Genomic DNA, 20,401 nt, shown 5'->3' on the forward strand with positions numbered 1-20,401 from the left:
TAAAGATACTGTGACAAAATGGGAATTATTGTCTTTTCTATGTACGTTAATTGTAAATTAAAACACACAATATTGCAGAATTTCTTAATGGCATATTTGCATGTGTTAGTTTCACAAATATGCCTTTAATAAATCTGAGAACAAGATCCATTTGTATTATGTAACATTTTATTTGTTATAATTATTTACATAATTTATTGTAAAATAGAAATAATGAAAAATACAAAAACATAATCAAAATATTAAATTTCAGACTAAAACTTCTGTTTAAAATTATAATCCATTTGCAGTGAGTTGAATGCTAGGTCATTTAAAATGTTTTAAATTGCCAACTCCAGAAGATGGATACCAACTTCATTCCCGATGGCAATGAATTTCCTTCTTCTGAATTTTCTTATTAGGTGCACTAGGCCTTCCAATGAGGGGGATGAGCAACAATACCCCTCAGTTAAATCGCAGCTTATCACAAGGCACTCAGTTACCGAGCCACGTCACGCCAACAACAGGGGTACCAACAATGTCACTTCATACGCCTCCATCTCCAAGCAGGTATTTATTAACGGACCAGAATCTTCTCAGAATGTACTTTTGTAGAGTAAGCAAGCTTTTAATTTTTTAATATGGTTATGAACTACTTGATTTTTCTGGTTCAGTGCCTTGCACTCAGAAAACAATACCTATGCTCATTTTATTTCATTGCAAAGTGATAGCATTTTGATCTTGAAGCTAAGCTAGTTGTCATCTGAATGGATCAAGGTTTAATTGCCTCCTTGGGAGCTTTTACAAAAGGCTGTATACTGTATACCTCTTCCCTAAAGATGTTCAATTTAAAATGACTCCAAGATAACTGTATGCCTTGCTTGCTCCCACACTACACATCTTTTGTTTAGTTATAGTAAAAGAAAACAGATAACATAGATTATGTATATTATTAATATCAAGAGGACAGAATAATTTGAACTTTGAATGAAATTATTCTAAATATATTTGTGGAAAACATTTATAATTTGTATCATAGTTGTCCCAGTAGATCTCTTTTATGATGGCACCTTTTTTAGTTCCACTATAAAGTTAGGAATACAGCCGGAATGTGTATTTGAAATTGTAGGGGTTAGAGCAATTGATTGATTATAGAGAATTTTAATGAGTATTGTAGAGAGCTTATTTAGTATAATGGACTTCTTTTTCAGGGGTATTTTGCCTATGAATCCTAGGAGTATGATGAACCACTCCCAGGCTGGTCAGGGCATTGGAATCCCTAGCAGGACAAATAGCATGAGCAGTTCAGGGTTAGGTAGCCCCAACAGGAGCTCGCCAAGCATAATATGTATGCCAAAGCAGCAGCCGTCTCGACAGCCTTTTACTGTGAACAGGTAAGATGTTGACTGACACTGCATATAATTGTCTTTTGGGGTAGCCTCAGGTTTGCCCTTTCATGTGCAACGCTTTGTTTTCGAGCTGTGGCTTCTGTCTCATAGGTGTGTTTTAATTTTATATTTGTGAACAGAGTTGTTACCTATCATAATTCTTAACCCTCTGCAGACTCAGAACATATTCTCTTAGGAAAGATGGTTTTATTTTACATAACATGTTAAATCTTTTTGTTGATGTGGTATTAGAAAGAAAATGTTCTTGGGTTGTCACCAGGCAAATTTTTATTGATTTATCCTTTTATTATTAAGTAGAGTTTATCCATTGTGTGGTTCTAAGAGTTCTGGATTATGAGTATGACTGGAGGGGAGCATGCTGTGTTATCACTGCCATGCTTCAAGCAGGCATGGTCTGATGCCCGCTGAGCTACGGAAACCCTTCACAAGTGCATGCAGACTATCTCAAAACAGTCTAGAGATTCAAAACAACAAACAAAAAAATAAGCTAGTGTTTTTCTTTCCATTTTGTACTGTACAAATAAGAACAGTGATTCATTTTGCTAGTATGTTTAAGCTGTTTGGGTAACATGAGAGTTATATCTGAAATGTAAAGCTTTCTTGCAAAGCAACATAAATTTGAGTCACATATCCTATGTATGTTATATTTAGTTTCCATGGAAACTGTGGAGTGAAAGAAAGCACCTTCATGTTGCTGCCCTGGCCACCTCACTTTCTCCTTGTCAGTCTGCACTAAAATGGGTGTTTAGCGTAATTCCTGCTCAGCCTTTGACCCACAAACTCCAGTTGTTCTGCATAGACTTTACAGCATCCTGTCATTTCATCTTAAGTTTTTAAGCAATTATTTACAACATGTCTTTAGAACTCTTTTTGATAGCTTAACTGTATTGTTTAGGCTTTATTACATCATTCTGCATTCTTGTTCATTAAATATTTTTTTAAAATTTTACTTTCTTGTAAAATTTTCACATTTTAATTATTCAAAAATACTTTGCATAAAAATGTCACTGTAATAAAACTCTTAACTTCAGCTTATGTGTATTCCTATAAATTGTTTTTGCTATGAAATGGCTTCAGTTGAATACTAAATCTGTATTTGATGGTACTTATACAACCAGCAGCTCTAGTATAATAGGAGAAAATGTTTGTTGACTCTCTAACTTTGCTCTAGAATGTTGTTCCACTAGCTGCATAGCTTAACCAAAGGTGGCTAGTTCTACTGAATTAGGCAGAAAAGTTACAGTTGTCATCTCCAGATGCTTAGCCCTGTTGTGCACTGGCACACTAACCTACAAGACTATTTAATGATAAAGTTTCTTTGTAGAATCTTCATTAATAATCCTTGTTGACATCCTTAATTATCTGGTCTTCTTTTGAATGCAGTTTCTTTTTACTGTTTTACTTAGGTTTGTACAAAAAAAAAAGGGAGGTTGTTTATAATTATTTGCAAAAACCAAGTTATGTATTAGTTCAAAATTGAGAGTACTATATGGAACTTTTTTTCCTGTTTAGTAGATAAAAACTAAGCTCTATTTAATATATGAATGATGAGTTTTAAAACACTGGATTCAGTTTTGTAAAAGTGTCTGGTCAGTTTAATTCAGGTCAAGTCAACATTTATTGATTACTTTGTAAATCTTAACGTCAGGGGGCAGAGAATGAATATGACATAGACTCACAGGAAAGAATAGCTGGAAAAGATGGGTTGTACAGAGAAGACTTGCACTGAGAAGCAAGCTTTATAAGTCAGGAACAAAAAGCAAGAGTTGAGGAGGGTAATCTTTACCTCCCTGTATACTGTTGAGGTAGGAGTGTTTATCCAGCAGGGTAGCACACCAGCACACATTAAATGATGCTCTTAATCTCCCTTCTTCATCATTCATAACTAAGTTTCTTTTTCGGTTTTTAAAATTGTTTAAATTGTTTTATTCTTTCTTGTTCATTGAAGAATTTTAGAGAAATTTTTAAATTAAAATATTTTAGTCTCAAATTTGCATTGGTTTTGAAACATATTATTGTTTTATATGAGGAGACCCAAAATATATACTTTTATTTTTCTTCATCTCAAAGTTAGTGTTCTTACTGTATATCTAAAATTATTTTCTATGTACCCAGTATGTCTGGATTTGGAATGAACAGGAATCAGGCATTTGGAATGAATAACTCCTTATCAAGTAACATTTTTAATGGAACAGGTAAGCTTACTCTGGAGCTAGTACCCTAATGAAAGTACAGTAGGATTCTGAAACACAAGCAAACCAGCACACTGCTCTCTGAGCAGCAGCGGGGTTTACTGATTTAAATAGAATGTAGTTAGTGAAAAACTGTCAGTGATAGGATTTAACTAAACAGCAGAGAGTCATTTAAATGTTTTCCCCCCAACTTGGCCTTGCAATATAGTATTTTGTATTGTAACATCAGAATTATTTTCTAACATCTAAAGAGAGTAAATACTAATTTGGACTATATTTGTGTCTCAGAATCTTGTTGGTTTTTTTTCTTTAAAATGTTTCCTGACCTTTGCCCTGTCACTGAGGAAAAGTAACATAGACTAAGTTGGGTGGTAGGACATTCTGGCTTTAGATACTTGGATTGAAGAGAATCTGTTAATTGTAGGAAGCACTTACCATTTTTAAAAATAGCTTAATGGAAAATTTCACATTTAATTCTTAAGAATTTTGATCCAGTATTATCTATAAGATTGAGCTACCTGGAAAGTAACTTGATTTTTTTTTTTTTTTTGGCAAAAACTAAAGTCTGTTGGTTTCTTTTAACAACCACTTTAGCAAGAAATAAACAGGGAGTGGTAGGTATTGTTGGTTAGCTGTGCCTCTCAGTGCTTTGGTGGTGAGAAAATAAGGGATGTTCCCATGATTAGTGCATTGTTAGGACCAGTATTAGTGTTATTGGGCGCTCTGTACGTGAAGTGGTGATGAGAGGAGAGGTGTAAGGTACAGCATGCATACATACGCTGCGGAAGACCTAAAGGGAGCCCTTTTGTAGCTATAGGTTTTTAGTTTCTGGGCGTTCTGATGGTTTGTTGAACAACTCAAGTAGACCAGCCAAGATTAAAGCCATTGAAAGAAATGGAAGACTTTAAGCATTTAAATTGTATATCCATTTCTTTCAATGGAAGATTTTTAAGTGTTTAAATATTATAGTTTTCTGGGTGTGATTTAAAAACCCATCAACTTTGTAATCTTAAAACAAAGTTGTATACTTCATTGACTTTAAAGAGTAAGTACACTTTTTCATACCTAGCATGTGAAGACTGGCTACCTTTTACATTTCAACTGGATAATGTTTTTATATGCTACCATAAAGTTTCAGAAATTTAAAATTCTTAGATTTTATACTGAGAAAATTACAAATTGTTGGTTAAAATATATTCTAACCTAATACACAACAATTTTAAATTAGACATGGAAATATCTAAGAACATGTATTAAAAGTTAATTTTTACTTGGAGAAGTTTATAATTAATCATAATTTGAGAGAACTAGCTTATAAATTAAAACAGTAAGATTTTAATTTCTTTTGCTTTATCGACATTGTATTTTTAGTGGAAATTTAAAAAAGAATTTGTGAGAAATGGTTTATCTTTACCTTTATACTTGTAGTTTTAAATTATCACCTTCCTTGGTGTATTAAGACAGTCCTTTTGTTTTAATAAACGAAGTTACTCATAGGATAGTAGTTATACTATTGTGAAAATTTTCAGAAAAGTCAAAATTAATTGAAAAATGGCCTCAAAACTATACATGCTTATAAAACAAGGCAAAACATAAAGAAAAATGATTTCATACTGCTAAATTGTAGATAGAAAATTAAGTAGTTCAAAATTAGAATACAGGTTAAGAACAGGAAAGGTTGAGGGAAAAATAATTAAAATAGCCAAAATAGAGAAATTGGGTTAAATGTTTATGTCTAATGGTAGCGGTATAATTTAAAACAAAAAAATAGATCTTTATTCAGTATATTTATTGAGCGCCTACTGTGTAACAGGCAATATAACCTTCTGGGGTTGATCATTCCTATATTCCCCACCTACTCCTGACACACAGGAGAAGCCCATCCTTGCGTGGAGCTCACAAACACATGCATGTGTACACATTTTTGTCTCATACTAAAGTATACTGGGCAGAAGTCCTCAGGGCTTCTCGAATTGCCGTTTGAAGCTCCAGTAATGTAGATATTACACCGTCCAGTTTTAATGAAGAGAGCAGTTAACAGCTAAACAGTGTAGTTCCTGTTTGATAACAAGCTCTAAGTTTCATTGCCTTCTTCCATCAAGGGCAAAAAATGCACAGCCCCTCTTTTATGTCTGCGTCTCTAGACTTGGGTATTTTACGATGCTGGCTGCATATTGCTTTCCTCAGTTATTAGGGAATTAATCAGTCCACAGACTCAGCAGCATGCATACCCACTGCCGTGTACCTACCTTTCCAGTCTGCACTATTAAGGAAGAAGACGCTGTTGTTTCACATGAGATTTTTGGCTTTTATAATTTCATTGTAAATGTTTGTGGAGTCAGTAACGAGCGTTATCTCTTATCATTTAGATGGCAGTGAAAATGTGACAGGATTGGACCTTTCAGATTTCCCAGCATTAGCTGACCGGAATAGAAGGGAAGGGAGCGGCAATCCAACTCCATTAATAAACCCCTTGGCTGGAAGAGCTCCTTACGGTAATGCATGTTCTTAGTGATGGCCAAATAAAGGCTACAGTCAAAGGCTATGTGTCTGTGTGTACATGCTTGTATATATTTATGTTGTTAGACCAGGTTAGCATTATTTTGTCAGAATTGATAATTTGAAAATTGATTTTCTTTCCTGTATCCACCATAGCAAAGTTGAGTGGTAAACTTTAGTACACAAATCTAAATACTTGATTTCATTGCTATTCAGAAGTTATTTCTTCCGTTCTGCATGGTTTAGTTTAATATATGTGATTAATTTTGTGGCTTAGCTTTTGTTAGTTGGTCCTACCTTTAAGAGAATATATCCCTGGTAATTAATAATAACTGCATTGAGGTATCTCTCTCTAAGTGAAGATTTCTCTAAATTCACACTGGGGCTGGAAAATTCATTTCAGAAGGAGGGTAGTCTGAGGGTACTTACTTAGGTAGAACATTTAGCAACACCTAACTTTTGACTACTGTGTACCAGCACCAGCTCATCTACCATCCATGTGGCACACATTTCTGCACACTGGCAAATGCCCTCTTGCAAAGCCTGTGAGAACCAATGCTTATGGTTTTGTATTTCTACAGATTCTTGGCTATGATTACTATACCCAGTCACCATTTTTACCATCTCTCTAAGTTACGAGATTTGGGTAGTAGAGCCTGAATATCAATGTTAAGAAAACCATATGCAGCCGGGCGTGGTGGCGCACACCTTTAATCCCAGCACTTGGGAGGCAGAGACAGGAGAATTTCTGAGTTCGAAACCAGCCTGGTCTACAGAGTGAGTTTCAGGACAGCCAGCGCTACACAGAGAAACCCTGTCTTGAAAAACAAAACAAAACAAAACAAAGAAAGAAAACCATATGCAGTGACAGAATAACAGCTGAGACAGAAACTTATGTGATATCAGCAAAGCCAAACTCTTTGTTTCTTGTGGGTGAGATCTGATACAGGCTGGTATCAAGGCAATAATTAGATGAGTTTATTCATCATTTATTTTAAAATAGAGCTAATATTTTCTCCATTATCAAAGGTTTCAAGTTCTGTACTTCTGGATATGAGTAAAAATAATGTGTAGAGAAAAACTTTATTGATCTTACTTAAACCTTCCAAATCTGTTTTCCCAAAATAAGAGAATGTGCCCTGCCTTAGCGTTGCGTGCCTAGCTCCTTGCCTCTTGGTTCCGCCGCTAATGTTGTTAACCTTTCCCCATAGGTCCTTTCTCTCATCCCTTTAACCATTCCCGTTGCTCTCCTTGGACCATCTCTAGTTTCTCCATTTTCTTCTTGAATTGTGAAGCCCCAAACTGGATTTTGTTCTCCACTAAGGGCCCGACTAATGACAAGTATAGTGGGAAGAGTATTTCCCAGTCCTTGCATGTTTTATATCTGTAACATGGAGTCCAAGAACATGAGAAATAAAATGGAATTGTTTTATAATTGGTTGCAATTTGCTCACTCTGTAAGTCACTTTTAAGTAGAATACTGACACTTTTTTTTACATTTTATTATATTCATTTTCATTTGACAGCTAACTGGTGTTTATGACATCTAGTCAGATATTTAAAGCTAGCCTGTAGGCCAGCACTTTGAATATTATTACCAATATCAAATGCTGTTTTAAGCATCTATATAACATTGGATTGGAATTTCAGGATTACTACTTGTTTTTCTTGTATTGCTTTATATGTTGCTTCTTTTCAGCAGTAAATCAAAATTTCATTCTTTATCATTATCCTGAATATTAATTTTTGAGTTGCCAGTTCACATGCTTTTTTAAAAAAGCTTTTGGTATATTGTGATGAGCAAAGTTAGCTTCTTATATAGTTTATAAGACAATAACATAGATTCAATTACAGTTTTCTGGATTCTTTTCATTACATAGTTGGAATGGTAACAAAACCTGCAAATGAGCAATCCCAAGACTTCTCAATACACAACGAAGATTTTCCAGCGTTACCTGGTTCCAGCTATAAAGATCCAACGTCAAGTAATGACGACAGCAAATCTGTAAGTAGCTGAGAGCCATGTATGTGAGTGGTGTAGTTTGCTCCTTTAGACTTGCCTGACACTATTAGTTACTGACTAGCTGCTGCTACCGAACTGTTTGAGCACTGCAATCTAACTTCTCAAGAATGTAGAAAGCTTTATAACTTAGAAGATAGCATTTTTTTCCTATTTCATGTAGGTTTGCAAATTTCTGTTGAACTTGTCAGTTAATTTAGACTTTTATTGTAGTCCCTGTCAGCTGGATCCCATGAAGTTTGATAATATAGACTTCTAAGGAGCTGTGTTTTTCTTGAGTAAGTTTTCTCCTTGAAGAATCTCTATGCACATTTTAATACCTTTGTTGATTCAGCGGACTCAGCTTCTGATGTAAAGTGTGTTTATTTCTCTCAACACTTATGGCAAAGAGCTGGTTTTTATTTTTTTGTATATATGATGGGCTTAAAGAAGATTGTGGGGTAAGGATGGAAATAAAAGTAAGTTTTGAAAGGTCATACATTCCTAGTTTATCTTTGAGGTTTCTTTGGTAATATTTTTAGTACTGTAGTATGTAATTACTCTTTTGTATAGAAGTGTGTATCAACAAAGCATAAAACCCCAAGAAAGACAGATATTTTTCATATTTTACCCCCTGTGATCTATGAATGACTGCGATTTTAAAAAAAAAAAAAAGACTAATTTTCTCAAGATTTCTTGCCCTTTAAATACTCATTTGTAGACACAGAATTTATTTGTTTTCCATGAGGCAGTTATGGGGACACAATTTTTCAAGTAGAAAAAAGGTAATTACTACTAATTTAGATATAGTAGTGAATGGCTAGCAAGGTGTTGATGAATTTAAACTTAGATATTTAGCACATCTAATGTCATGCTTTTCTTTTTTTGTGCTAGAATTTAAGTACATCGGGGAAGACGACTTCAAGTACAGATGGACCCAAATTCCCTGGAGATAAAAGTTCAACAACACAAAACAATAATCAGCAGAAAAAGGGGATCCAGGTGTTACCTGATGGTGGGACTTCATAAATATGTCAGATATTTTAAAGTACATTCTCCTCTACTTTCCTTAATATAAAGTAAAAATAACTGTGTTTTTCTTAACCAGGTCGAGTTACTAACATTCCTCAAGGGATGGTGACGGACCAATTTGGAATGATTGGCCTGTTAACATTTATCAGGGCAGCAGAGACAGACCCAGGAATGGTACATCTTGCTTTAGGAAGTGACTTAACAACATTAGGCCTCAATCTGAACTCACCTGAGTAAGTTCTTCCTTCCATGTTTGTACATACCTTCTAGTATGCAGTCGATTTTCATACTGTTACCTTTTTCTTTTGAAGACAGTAACCAGGCGGGCATTATAGGCATTATCCCGTATCCTGTACTACCCCAGAGAGCCTCAGACTTGTAGCTAATGTCATCATCAGCCTGTGTACTGCTGGGCTGTTCCTTCTAGCTAGCCCATAGATCACTGTCACTGAGAAATACCAAGGATCCATCCACAAGGCATTTGGGTCAGTCCCCAAGCCACATCTTTATCCAGCCCATTGGTCTTGTCATTATTCAGAACTAAGTTTACCTTGTTACTTGCTTTTTAACTACCACTTGTTGTCCTCTTGATGCTCTTATCTAGATTTGTGCCAAACACCTACTCCCATTGCAGACTTTTTTCTTTCTTTCTTTTTTTTTTAAAGATTTATTTATTTATTATATGTAAGTACACTGTAGTTGTCTTCAGACACTCCAGAAGAGGGAGTCAGATCTCGTTACAGATGGTTGTGAGCCACCATGTGGTTGCTGGGATTTGAACTCAGGACCTTTGGAAGAGCAGTCGGGTGCTCTTACCTGCTGAGCCATCTCACCAGCCCCAAACTTTTTTCTTGAACTTGAGATTTTAGATGCCGTTATTAGCTAAATATCTCTTTAAGATTTGGGTTAAACCTATACCATGTCTATGCTTTCTTGGTCTCCACTAATACTTCCAAAAACGGTATCATCCTTCGTCTCTCCTTCCTTTTCTCTCAGATGCAGTCCTTTCAAGTAGATACATAATCCAATCATAGTCTTATTTAGTTGCTACCACCCTGGTTTGTTGCCTGAATATTCTGCCAGCATATCACAGCAGGGATTCCTGGTTTGTTTCTTGCTCTTTTTGTATGGTTTTGTGTAGCACTCAAGATAATTCTCTCTGCTCAGTCCCAAGTACAGATTTGTTGTTCTAATTTAAACCTCCCTGAGTAGCAGCCCTGCAGTGTTCATAGCATCCTGCCTTTCTTCTGACTCCACCTCAGAAGTGTTTCCCTGCCTTCCTCCGCCTCTCGTGTCACGCTGTCTCTGCCTCAGTTGTTCTAATGTTTGCCCTGACTAATGCAGTGTTCTAGCTAATGACCTGTGATTATCGCTCTTATATGCTTGAATATTTGTTTACATCTATCTAAGCTTGTCAAATCAGACTTAACCTGACCACCCTATTTAATTATATAACCAGTATTATTTATCTGTTATGCTAATTATCTGTCAGTGTCCAATTAGCCATACACTTAAACAGAAAGTAAGTTTTCCAATATCAGCAGTCTTTGTTTTGATCACTTAACTTATTCAGAACGTAGAATAGGCACTCACAATACGTGTTCAGTGATGCGAAATCTGGCTCCTCATCACTGCAGCTTTGAGTGAGGTGGACATGGAAAGTGCTATGACTGGAGAGTAGTGTAGAGATGAACTTAGAGCATTGTTAGTTATAGCTAATTCAAAGTAGAGTGTTTCCATTTTGTACCTAAGAATATTTTGACTTGCTGTGCTTTGCGCTCAGTTGATGAGCACTAAAGGAAGCACTCCTGTGTTACTTTTCTGTTATAAAGTTGCAGTCAATTCAAGAAAGGGACCCAAGAAGGATGCTTATTTTTTATTTGAATTCTTCCCCCCCCCCCCCATTTTCCTGAAATTAAGTTAGAACTACAGTTTTCTCCTTTGTTCTTTAAAGTGGCTTCTTTTTTACTTGTCAGAAATCTCTATCCCAAATTTGCATCACCCTGGGCTGCTTCACCCTGTCGGCCTCAAGACATAGGTAGGAGAATCTGTTTGTGTTCAGAATTGTTTAAAAGGTATTTCCTGAGTATCAGTTAATAACACCTTTCTTTGTTTTATTATGCAGACTTCCATGTTCCATCCGAATATTTAACAAACATTCACATTAGGGATAAGGTGAGTGAGGATGCCTTTCTACTCTTAGGCATCTATTTTATCTTCTCTTGTACCCTTTTGGGTTCAGACAGCATGCTGACCTACTAGCAGTCTTAGGGGGATGCTTCTGTATACCATTCACATGTGGAGAACAATTTTATTTTTATTTTTATTAATATTAATGCTATAGGTCTTTTTTAAAATCAGTGTTAGGAATGATAAAATATTTTTTTTAATTAATAATTGTAACCATAGTGAATGGAAATACACTAACTTGGAAAACTTGGTGATTCTCCTGACATTCTTATTTTATGCCCTTACTCATAAGAGATGTTATTCACATAAAATGTTTTTAATGGGAGAACCCACAAACACCTTTTTGAAGTCATTCGATATTTTTCCACTGTCTGTGCCGCACCAGTACTGTAGACTCGAGGCCACAGTTGCCTTTTCTTAGGCCAGTGTGAAAAATACCAGAGAACTCCATGCATTCACAACTGCCAGCCAAGTAGGAGAGGACACTGGGAGGGAGCCACGCTCACTGAGGTGGGCGTGCAGAAAAGCCAAGTGTCTGACTGGGCGGCGGCTCAGGTGGGCCTGTGTTTAGGTAGATGCTTCAGGTGCTGTGTGAACATCAGAACTAAGATGATCACACTTATCCTAGGGTTAGAGTTTTGTAGACTGTATTCTACCTTGTGGAAGGAAACATGAAAAGATTATCTTTTAGGCATTCATTTAAACAAAATATGAGTACTGTCTCTGATTTTTATGCTTAATCCTATGTGATATGCTAGAAAGAGATGCCGTGTGAATCACTGTGTGTGTAGCTTCAGCTTCCAAACCTGTGTAGCTGGGATCTATGGGATACCTCCGCACTCTCACTTTACTTTAAGATAGGGGTCAGCACATAGCCTTGTTTATAAATGTTTGTTGTCTCTGCTAAAGGAAGGAGTTCGCTTTATCCTTCCAATTTTTATTCTAGTGGTAACAGTTGGTTTCTGAATTTTTTACATTTGTTTTACAACTTAGCATAATTTGTCTTTTGTAGCTGGCTGCAATCAAACTTGGCCGATATGGAGAAGACCTCCTCTTCTATCTGTATTACATGAACGGCGGGGATGTATTACAACTCTTAGCTGCAGTAGAGCTGTATGTGCAACATATATCACTTTCTCCTCTAGCATATCTTGGGTATTCTGAAGGTTTTTTAAATAATAATGATGGTTATGTGTTGTTTTTTTTTTAAATTAAAGATTGTCCATTCCATGCAATGTAAGTTGTTAGCAGGAGGGTGTTGGCGGAGCGCCAGACCTTAGCTCTCTGCCTGGATCGTCACAACAGCAAAGGATAAGGAAAAGAATTGAAATTATTTTCAGTTTTAGTAAAATGAATTTTGTTTATTTTGAGAGCATATTACAGCTTTATAATCGTTGTAGTATAAAAAGAATTTTAAACTTGATGTCAGCTACCTGAAGTGACATCTGTGGTAAGTTGAGTGTTTTGAATGGTTGTGGTTCTTGTAGAACCAGAGGTTTATGCAGACTAGACACAGAATCTCATTATTTGATACACATCAGTGATTACTATATACACAAGACCCTGCATGTTTGTGCCTTTATGCCAATACTAAATTGTCAGTTTTTTAAATTTCTCACTTGAGAAAATTTACTTTATTTTCCCCCCACTTCCCTCTCATTTTTGTGAAATGAGGTTAACACCTATCGCTTTAATCTAGTCATAATAAATAAATTTATCGACTGCCTCATCCATCTTTAATAGACTTTTTTTGTCGTATCATTTTTGTCTGTGAACTACCAAACTGTTTGCAGGGAAGCATGTATTTACATGGAGGCTTATCATGGTGGACATTTGTCCCTTTGGATGTTGCCCCAGTCTATAAGTGCTGTGTATCACGTGCCTGGCTTCTGGTTGCTATCCTCTTAGATCCTGGCAATTTATTATTTAAATTATAAATTAAACTTTACAAAATGGATATTCTATTATCATAGCTATAAAATTGTGTGAATTTAATTAGTCAATTCAAATGGGCATTTTACTTAATAACTTTGTTAGTAATAAAGATCAGTGGATTGTTGTTTTATTGTGTAATTCAATTTCTATTATTCCGTATATTGTATCTTTGTTTGGTCTGCCCAAGTTTTATTATATATATCTTCTAAATGCTCATATACCTTTTAAAATAATATGTCTACATAAGGTAGATTCAACTTTAATGTGTATTAAAGAATATGCTTTTGGTACAAAAGAAATGGTCTTGCTATCTATAAATAAGGTTATATTTAATAGCAAAGCCAGATACAGAAGCCTCCAGATGTATATATTTAATTTATAATTTTTCTGGTTTTGTGTGTGTCACAGGAGAAATTAATTATTTCTTTTTTAAAAATTGAAGTTTTAACCGTGATTGGAGATACCACAAGGAGGAGCGGGTATGGATTACCAGGGCACCAGGCATGGAGCCAACGATGAAAACCAACACGTACGAGCGGGGGACCTACTACTTCTTCGACTGTCTCAACTGGAGGAAAGTAGCTAAGGTATAGTTTCCCATATGCAAAATGTATGGACATAGACTCTAAAGAATGTCATGGGCTTCCTAATAAGTCAGAGTATGTCTGATGCACTGCATGTCAGATTCTTGCCAACCTTCAGGAGTTTCCAAAACCAGCTCATCTCACTAATAATAAAATTATTAAATTTCATAAGAGATTTCTATGATTTGGGATAATAATTATTAATATTTGAAATATTTTATGAATGCCAAATTATTAAATAAAGCCACTTTCTTATAATTTCACCCAGTCATGTATTTTCAAAAAATTTTTTTGCATGGGGTGAATATGTTTTTAAAGCAGAAAGGTCACTTACTGTTCATTTGCCGATCATTCAGTGCAAGCGAAGTTGCAGAAGTTCACAGTCGGTTATTCCTGTGTATAAACATTGAAGGGGAAATGGACTCTAGGCAAGGTTAATTATCTAGTTGCATTTTGGCTTGTAACTTTGCTTTTTTACAAAATCACCTTGTCAAAAAAAAATTCCCCCCTTTGAATTGTGTAGATTTCTTTGTCACTAGATACTCTCTACATTTGAGTATAGTAGCTGATTCTGAGGGTAAATGTGACCTATATTTAGTTTCAGAGAATTCCAACTCAGTTTCTCTGAGTGATTGTTAGTATTATAAAAGTATGAGGCAGCTTTTAAAGTAAATTTCAACAGAAGAGAAGTATTTCTAACAAATTTCAAAACAAATTTGGGCAGCATTTTCATTGTTGCTCTGGGGTTATCTTCAGTTGCTGAATTGATGGCTGTTTACAGTTTACGAGGACAGTATGAAGTGTTACCAGATAGAAACCATGGGAAAGGTTGGCCTTCTGGAAGTTCTTATAAAGCTTAAAGAAATGGAAAACGATGAGCCCAGTAGAAAATAGAGAAGAGGGTGAAAACTGGTGTGGTTTTTGTTTTAGGTGTTTGTCTTTAGGTTTCTCAGTGGTCAGTGTGACTAGTGCTCCGTCTTCAGGCTGTATCTGTCATTTCAACAGTTAGAATTATTGGAAATGTCTTAGTTTCGAAGAGTGTATTCTTCGGTTACCACTTTAAATATCTTGTTTGTGAATGAGTGTGATCAGTAGTGATGTGGACTCTGTGTGTAAGGCACTAGGACAAGTGGAGACTGTCCACAGTGTGTTCTGGTGCCCTCTCAGTCACCCCGCATTGTCCTAGAAGTAGACTGCTAAGAGAAGTTACTTAGTAGATGATTGAAATCGGGATCCTTTTACCCCTAAGAGCTTCAGTTCTAGGTAGTCTATTACTTATTTTCAGAATCTTAGTTCATAGTGTAGCTGGGCTTAGTGGTGCATGAATGTAGTGCTGTGACAGTTGAGCGTCAGGGAGGTCTTTGTTCTGGGCTGCTTGCGGCTACTTAGTAAGACCCGGACTCAAAAAAAAAAAAAAAAAAGGCATTAATAATAAGTAAAATTTTGACATTTTATTTGCTCATTCTTTCTTTTAAAGTGACCCTAAGTAATTAGCAAGATGTGGTATCCCCTGTAATTTTGCTTATATAGATTACATATATAATTACTACATAAGTTTTTCCTGTTCATTTTCAGGTGATGGAGCCTTCCTTATTATCTACATACAGATTTCTCAAAGATTTCAAATTGTAGGCTTCTTTTGGCTTAACTTAAGCTGACAGATATTGTAGAATTTCTAGTGAATAATATGTTTTATGCTTGATTTAGGTGATTATTTTCATTAATTTTACTAGTACACATCAGTACATGCCCTAATAAAGTATATATGCATTTTAACTATCTTTAACATAGTTTGTTGCTTCCTAAAATACGAACTTAATGTAGTTAGGAGAAAACTGATATTTTCTGACCTTAGAAACAGTGGTAGTAGTTTTATAAATGCTAAGCTTTGAGTCCAATGTATAAAGTCAATTCTACTTAGTAACTTTGTGAGAAAGAACACAAAAGTGTATCTATTTTTTCAATTAATTTATTTTATGTGCATTGGTGTTTTGCATGTTTGTGTGAGGGTGTTGGATTCCTGGGAGCAGGAGTTACAGACAGTTGTGAGCTGCCATGCGAGTGCTGAGAACTGAGGCCGAGTCCTGTGGAAGAGCAGCCACTGAGCCTCATGCTCTTACTAGGAAAACAGAGTCATGAAAACATTGCTTTCCATCTATCTAGAACTCTTCTTAAGCTTTTAAAAATCATTATCCTGAAGAAAAATTTCCACTAAAAACATGTATGTTCAAGGACCCTATAACAATCCATAGTATTAAAGTATGCCTTGAAAAATTAAGTGTTCTGTTTGTAAAGTCCATAAAGAAAATGTCTTAGTTGCTATGAAGAGACACCATGATCATGGCAACTCTTAGAAAAGAAAACATTTCGTTGTGGACTGGCTTACAGTTCAGAGTCAGTCCATTACCATGAGAAGGAGCATGGCAGGAGGCAGGCAGATAAGATGCTGGAGCAGGAGCTGAGAGTCCTATGTATAATACGCAGGAAGGAGGAGGGACTGGGACTAGCAAGGGCTTTTGAAACCTTAAAGCCCACCAGCAGTGACACACTTCCTTCTATAAGGGCACATTCCTCATCCTTCTAGTCCTATCAGACAGCTCCACTCCTAGTGACGGAGCATTCAGATATAAGGGCCTGTGCAGGCTGTTCCTACTCAAGCCACCACAGAAGCCTTGTTTGTATTAACTCATGAGCCCTTTAGTATACTTTTGCTAAGGGCCACTTACTATTGTAAGCATTAGATGTGATAGACAAAGCAATTTCTTTCTGCATTCTGTCTAAGAGTATATACATAGTATGTGTGTATATCATTGACATGTAAAAGACATGTCATTGACATGTAAGAGAGATGCTATAGATAATCAAGTTACAGAGCAAAGAGGTAACAATGACGGAAGACTTTAAGAATAAAAATATGTGGAAGTCAAAAGACAAAAAAATTACCAATGTATCAGACAAGATTTTACCTATATAATTTCTTAATATCGCCTGAATATTTTAACTATTAAAGTATTTATGCTCCCAAGATTTAAACTAGTCTTTTTTTTTTTTTTTAAATCTTATGTAGGGGGAAACATTAACATTGATGGGGTTAATTGGTTTAGGTACTAATAAAACAGTATAGTTTGCCCGTGTAGATAAAATGTGACTTACAGTTTATCATTGGTTAAAATTGCAGGTAATTTTTTCATAGCTTGTATATTATAGAAGCCAATATGCATTTTCATTTCAAAGAATGGTTTAACTGGAAGATTTTTGTTAACTGTGAATGTGGATATTCACCTTTAGCCATGAGTTGGGAGGGACAAGGGCTTATGGGGAGCCACGGACAGTAGTTCTTGTGTTTGCTCCTCCTTGCTGGTAAGCAAGTAGCCCTTGTGCCTTTCTCAGTCATACGACACAGACTTTTTTTAAAGAATGATGTCACCACAGAGTACCTTTTAAACCCTTTTAAAGGCACATAATATTTTCAAAGTTAATTTGGAGAGGGTATAATGAAGTAAATTTGTTTTGAGTCTTGTATTAAAAGTATTAAAACCTCATAAAACCATCACGTTATTCTAAGACAGACCCTTTTGAGTTCAGGTCCTAGTCTTCAGTGTGTCTTATGGGGATTTAAATACCTACTTCTCAAGATACAGTAAACAAAATGGATGAGCTCTAGTGTTTTCTTTATACTAGGCTGGCAAGTTATATGTCTAATTATTATTGTGATGTCTTTAAATTTGAATACTTGATTTGGTGTCCAAAAGTTTGGTCACTATGGCCTAAGCTTTCATTTTAACTATGTAAAACTTCATTTAATTTAATAATAGAAATATCCATTATAGAGTCAATTTGTTACCAAACACAGAATTATTTAATCTTCAGTAGCTGGTGTATGTTGAGGGTTAAAAGCTTGTGTGAGATTTCAGAATAGCTTGTGCTAGTTAGATCAGAATGAGTAATTTCAGGACATCTCCTTTCTATGGTTACAGAGGTATTGGTTTTGTTCTTAAGTATACACTTACATTTGCATCTCTAGTGGTGAACGTGAAAACTTATATTCTTAAATTTTAAAACTTGAAGCAAGGTGCTGTAACGTAGGTATTCAGGAGGCTGGAGTGGGTGGAATTATGAATTTGGAGCCAGCTTGGGTTATGTAGGGAGTTTCAAAGCCAGGCTAAACTCCCCAGCAAGAGCTTGTCTTAAGAGTGGGGAGGGGCAACAAGTTGGCTCTGTGGTACAGATGCTCACCAACAAGCCAAGGGGCCTGAGCCAAGCTCTGAGGGGAAGTAGAAAACCAGCCTCTGTATACATTGTGCTCTCTGCCTGCCCCACCTACGCATAAGCATCTACAGTATAAACAAACAGTTTGATCAAAGTCAGTAAGAGAGTTAGCTTTCAGATAGCTAGACACCAAAACCACTCTCTAGTCTTAAATGACTGTTATCTGCCATTTATGAAGTGGGAGTTCTTGAGATGTCTGTGTTTCAGCTCTTTGTTTTCCTGAGATTTAGTGAAGTTAAAGTATAACCTTGCTTTTTAAAAAAAAATTGTCATTAAGGGATATTGGGAAGTGCCTCATTTTAAACATAAACAAAATGTCAGGGTCTTTCCTTATTTTGGTTTTGTTTTTGTACTTTATTGCAATGCTTTATTTTAAACATCCTGTAATCTTCAGTCTTTTGCATTAGAGCTATAATAATTTCACTTTTTATTTCTTGGTAAAATTTGCACAGAATTTTTATCAATAAACATTTCTGAGTTACTGACCCTACATTTAGAAGTCTATACTGTGTACCTACCAGATAGTAGGCAAAGGGCATTGCTGTTGTCTGGACTGCTTACTTAAAGGGAAAGAGCTAGTATTTGTGTCTCTCTGTTTTCTCTTAGGTGGGCTCGTTTTAATTATTCATATAGGAAATATATCTTGACCAAAAGGGGTGGAGGAAATCCTTAAAAGAGACACTCAGACTAGTGAGATGCCACAGAGGGAAAGGCTATTGCCAAGGAGACGAATGACCTATCCAAGTTTGATTCCCAGAACACGTGTGGTAGAAGTCCTAAGCCTTGCAGATTGTCCTCTGGCCCTCACGCATGCACTGTGTTTGCATGCATGCATATGTCTGTGTGTGTCTGTGTCTCTGTCTGTCTGTCTGTCTTCACATACACACTCACAGTAAATGTTTTTAAAAAGAGCACTCTGAAGTCATTTACATTCTCAGTTTTGATGTTCTTTTGTAGGAGTTCCATCTGGAATATGACAAATTAGAAGAGCGACCTCACCTGCCATCCACCTTCAACTACAACCCTGCTCAGCAAGCCTTCTAAAAAGACGTCCCTTTTCTTGGGGTATGGCTGTCTCAGCACAATACTCGACATAACTGCAGAACTGATGTGGCTCAGGCACCCTGGTTTTAATCCCTTGAGGATCTGGCAATTGGCTTACGTAAAGGGTCACCATTTGAGGTCCTGCCTTACCAATTATGTGCTGCCCAACAACTAAATTTGTAATTTGTTTTCTCTAGTTTGAGCAGGGTCTGAATTTTTTCATTTATTTTCTTTTTTGCCAGCAGACAGACTTGGGTCTATAAAGACAAGCAAGTACACTGACAGAAGTTACCATTTAGTTTCTTAAATGTAAAAAAGAAAACCCACAAAAGACTCAACAAAAATTAGACCACAAAATTTGCATTGTTCATTGTAGCACTATTGGTAATAAAAGAACAGATGTTTGTGCATTTTTATGTGAAGATCCTTCTCGTATTTCATTTGGAAAGATGAGCAAGGTCTGCTTCTTTCATTTTACTTCCCCTTGTGTTTCTGAAAGGCAGTTTGGCCAGGCTTACTGCAGGCATCCGACTGTGTAGAGATTGCCACAGTCTCTGGGGGCTCCAGGGCTGTGCTGTAACTGAGCTTCATCTTTCCAGAATGAGCAAAACACTGTCCAGTCTTTGTTACGATTTTGTAATAAATGTGTACATTTTTTTTAAATTTTGGACATCACATGAATAAAGGTATGTATGTACGAATGTGTATATATTATATATATGACATCTATTTTGGAAAATGTTTGCCCTGCTGTACCTCATTTTTAGGAGGTGTGCATGGATGCAATATATGAAAATGGGACATTCTGGAACTGCTGGTCAGGGGACTTTGTCGCCCTGTGCACTAAAGGGCCAGATTTTCAGCAGCCAAGGACATCCATACCCAAGTGAATGTGATGGGGCTTCAAGACGTGAACTGAGACAATTCACTCTGGCTGTTTGAACAGCAGCGTTTCATAGGAAGAGAAAAAAGATCAATCTTGTATTTTCTGACCACATAAAGGCTTCTTCTCTTTGTAATAAAGTAGAAAAGCTCTCCTCACTGCAGTGTTGGCTTTGATTTGAAATTGTGACATTTCTTCTTCTACATGAAAAACACAGAAAAAAAACCTCAGGTTTTACAGATACACTGAATGGTGTGACTCGATGCTAGCCGTCCTCTTCAGCTGTCGGCAGATCTGTTGATGGGGCCACACTGGGCCTGTCACTTAGGAAGGTGCCCTCAGCATTAGCCGATGGGAGCGGTGGGTAGGTTGGAGCTACATTGCAA

At 36.2% G+C, this 20,401-nt stretch overlaps 1 protein-coding gene across 10 annotated transcripts in view; it reads left to right on the top strand.

The window, feature by feature from the left end:
- Cnot2 (CCR4-NOT transcription complex subunit 2) overlaps positions 1-20,173 on the top strand; it is an 85,687-nt gene extending 65,514 nt beyond the window's left edge. For all 10 annotated transcript variants that reach the window (XM_021205848.2, XM_029542644.1, XM_029542643.1 and 7 more), the window contains 12 exons: positions 402-549; positions 1,191-1,373; positions 3,504-3,583; positions 5,950-6,075; positions 7,960-8,084; positions 8,973-9,093; positions 9,187-9,343; positions 11,087-11,148; positions 11,236-11,285; positions 12,313-12,413; positions 13,678-13,822; positions 19,046-20,173. In XM_021205848.2, the coding sequence (XP_021061507.1) occupies positions 402-549; positions 1,191-1,373; positions 3,504-3,583; positions 5,950-6,075; positions 7,960-8,084; positions 8,973-9,093; positions 9,187-9,343; positions 11,087-11,148; positions 11,236-11,285; positions 12,313-12,413; positions 13,678-13,822; positions 19,046-19,132 (1,385 nt within the window). In that variant the 3' untranslated portion in view covers positions 19,133-20,173. The remainder of the gene's footprint in view (positions 1-401; positions 550-1,190; positions 1,374-3,503; positions 3,584-5,949; positions 6,076-7,959; positions 8,085-8,972; positions 9,094-9,186; positions 9,344-11,086; positions 11,149-11,235; positions 11,286-12,312; positions 12,414-13,677; positions 13,823-19,045) is intronic.
- Positions 20,174-20,401: the final 228 nt, after the last annotated feature.

This window comes from Mus pahari, chromosome 9, assembly GCF_900095145.1.
Source record: "Mus pahari chromosome 9, PAHARI_EIJ_v1.1, whole genome shotgun sequence".
Classification (NCBI taxonomy): Eukaryota; Metazoa; Chordata; class Mammalia; order Rodentia; family Muridae; genus Mus; species Mus pahari.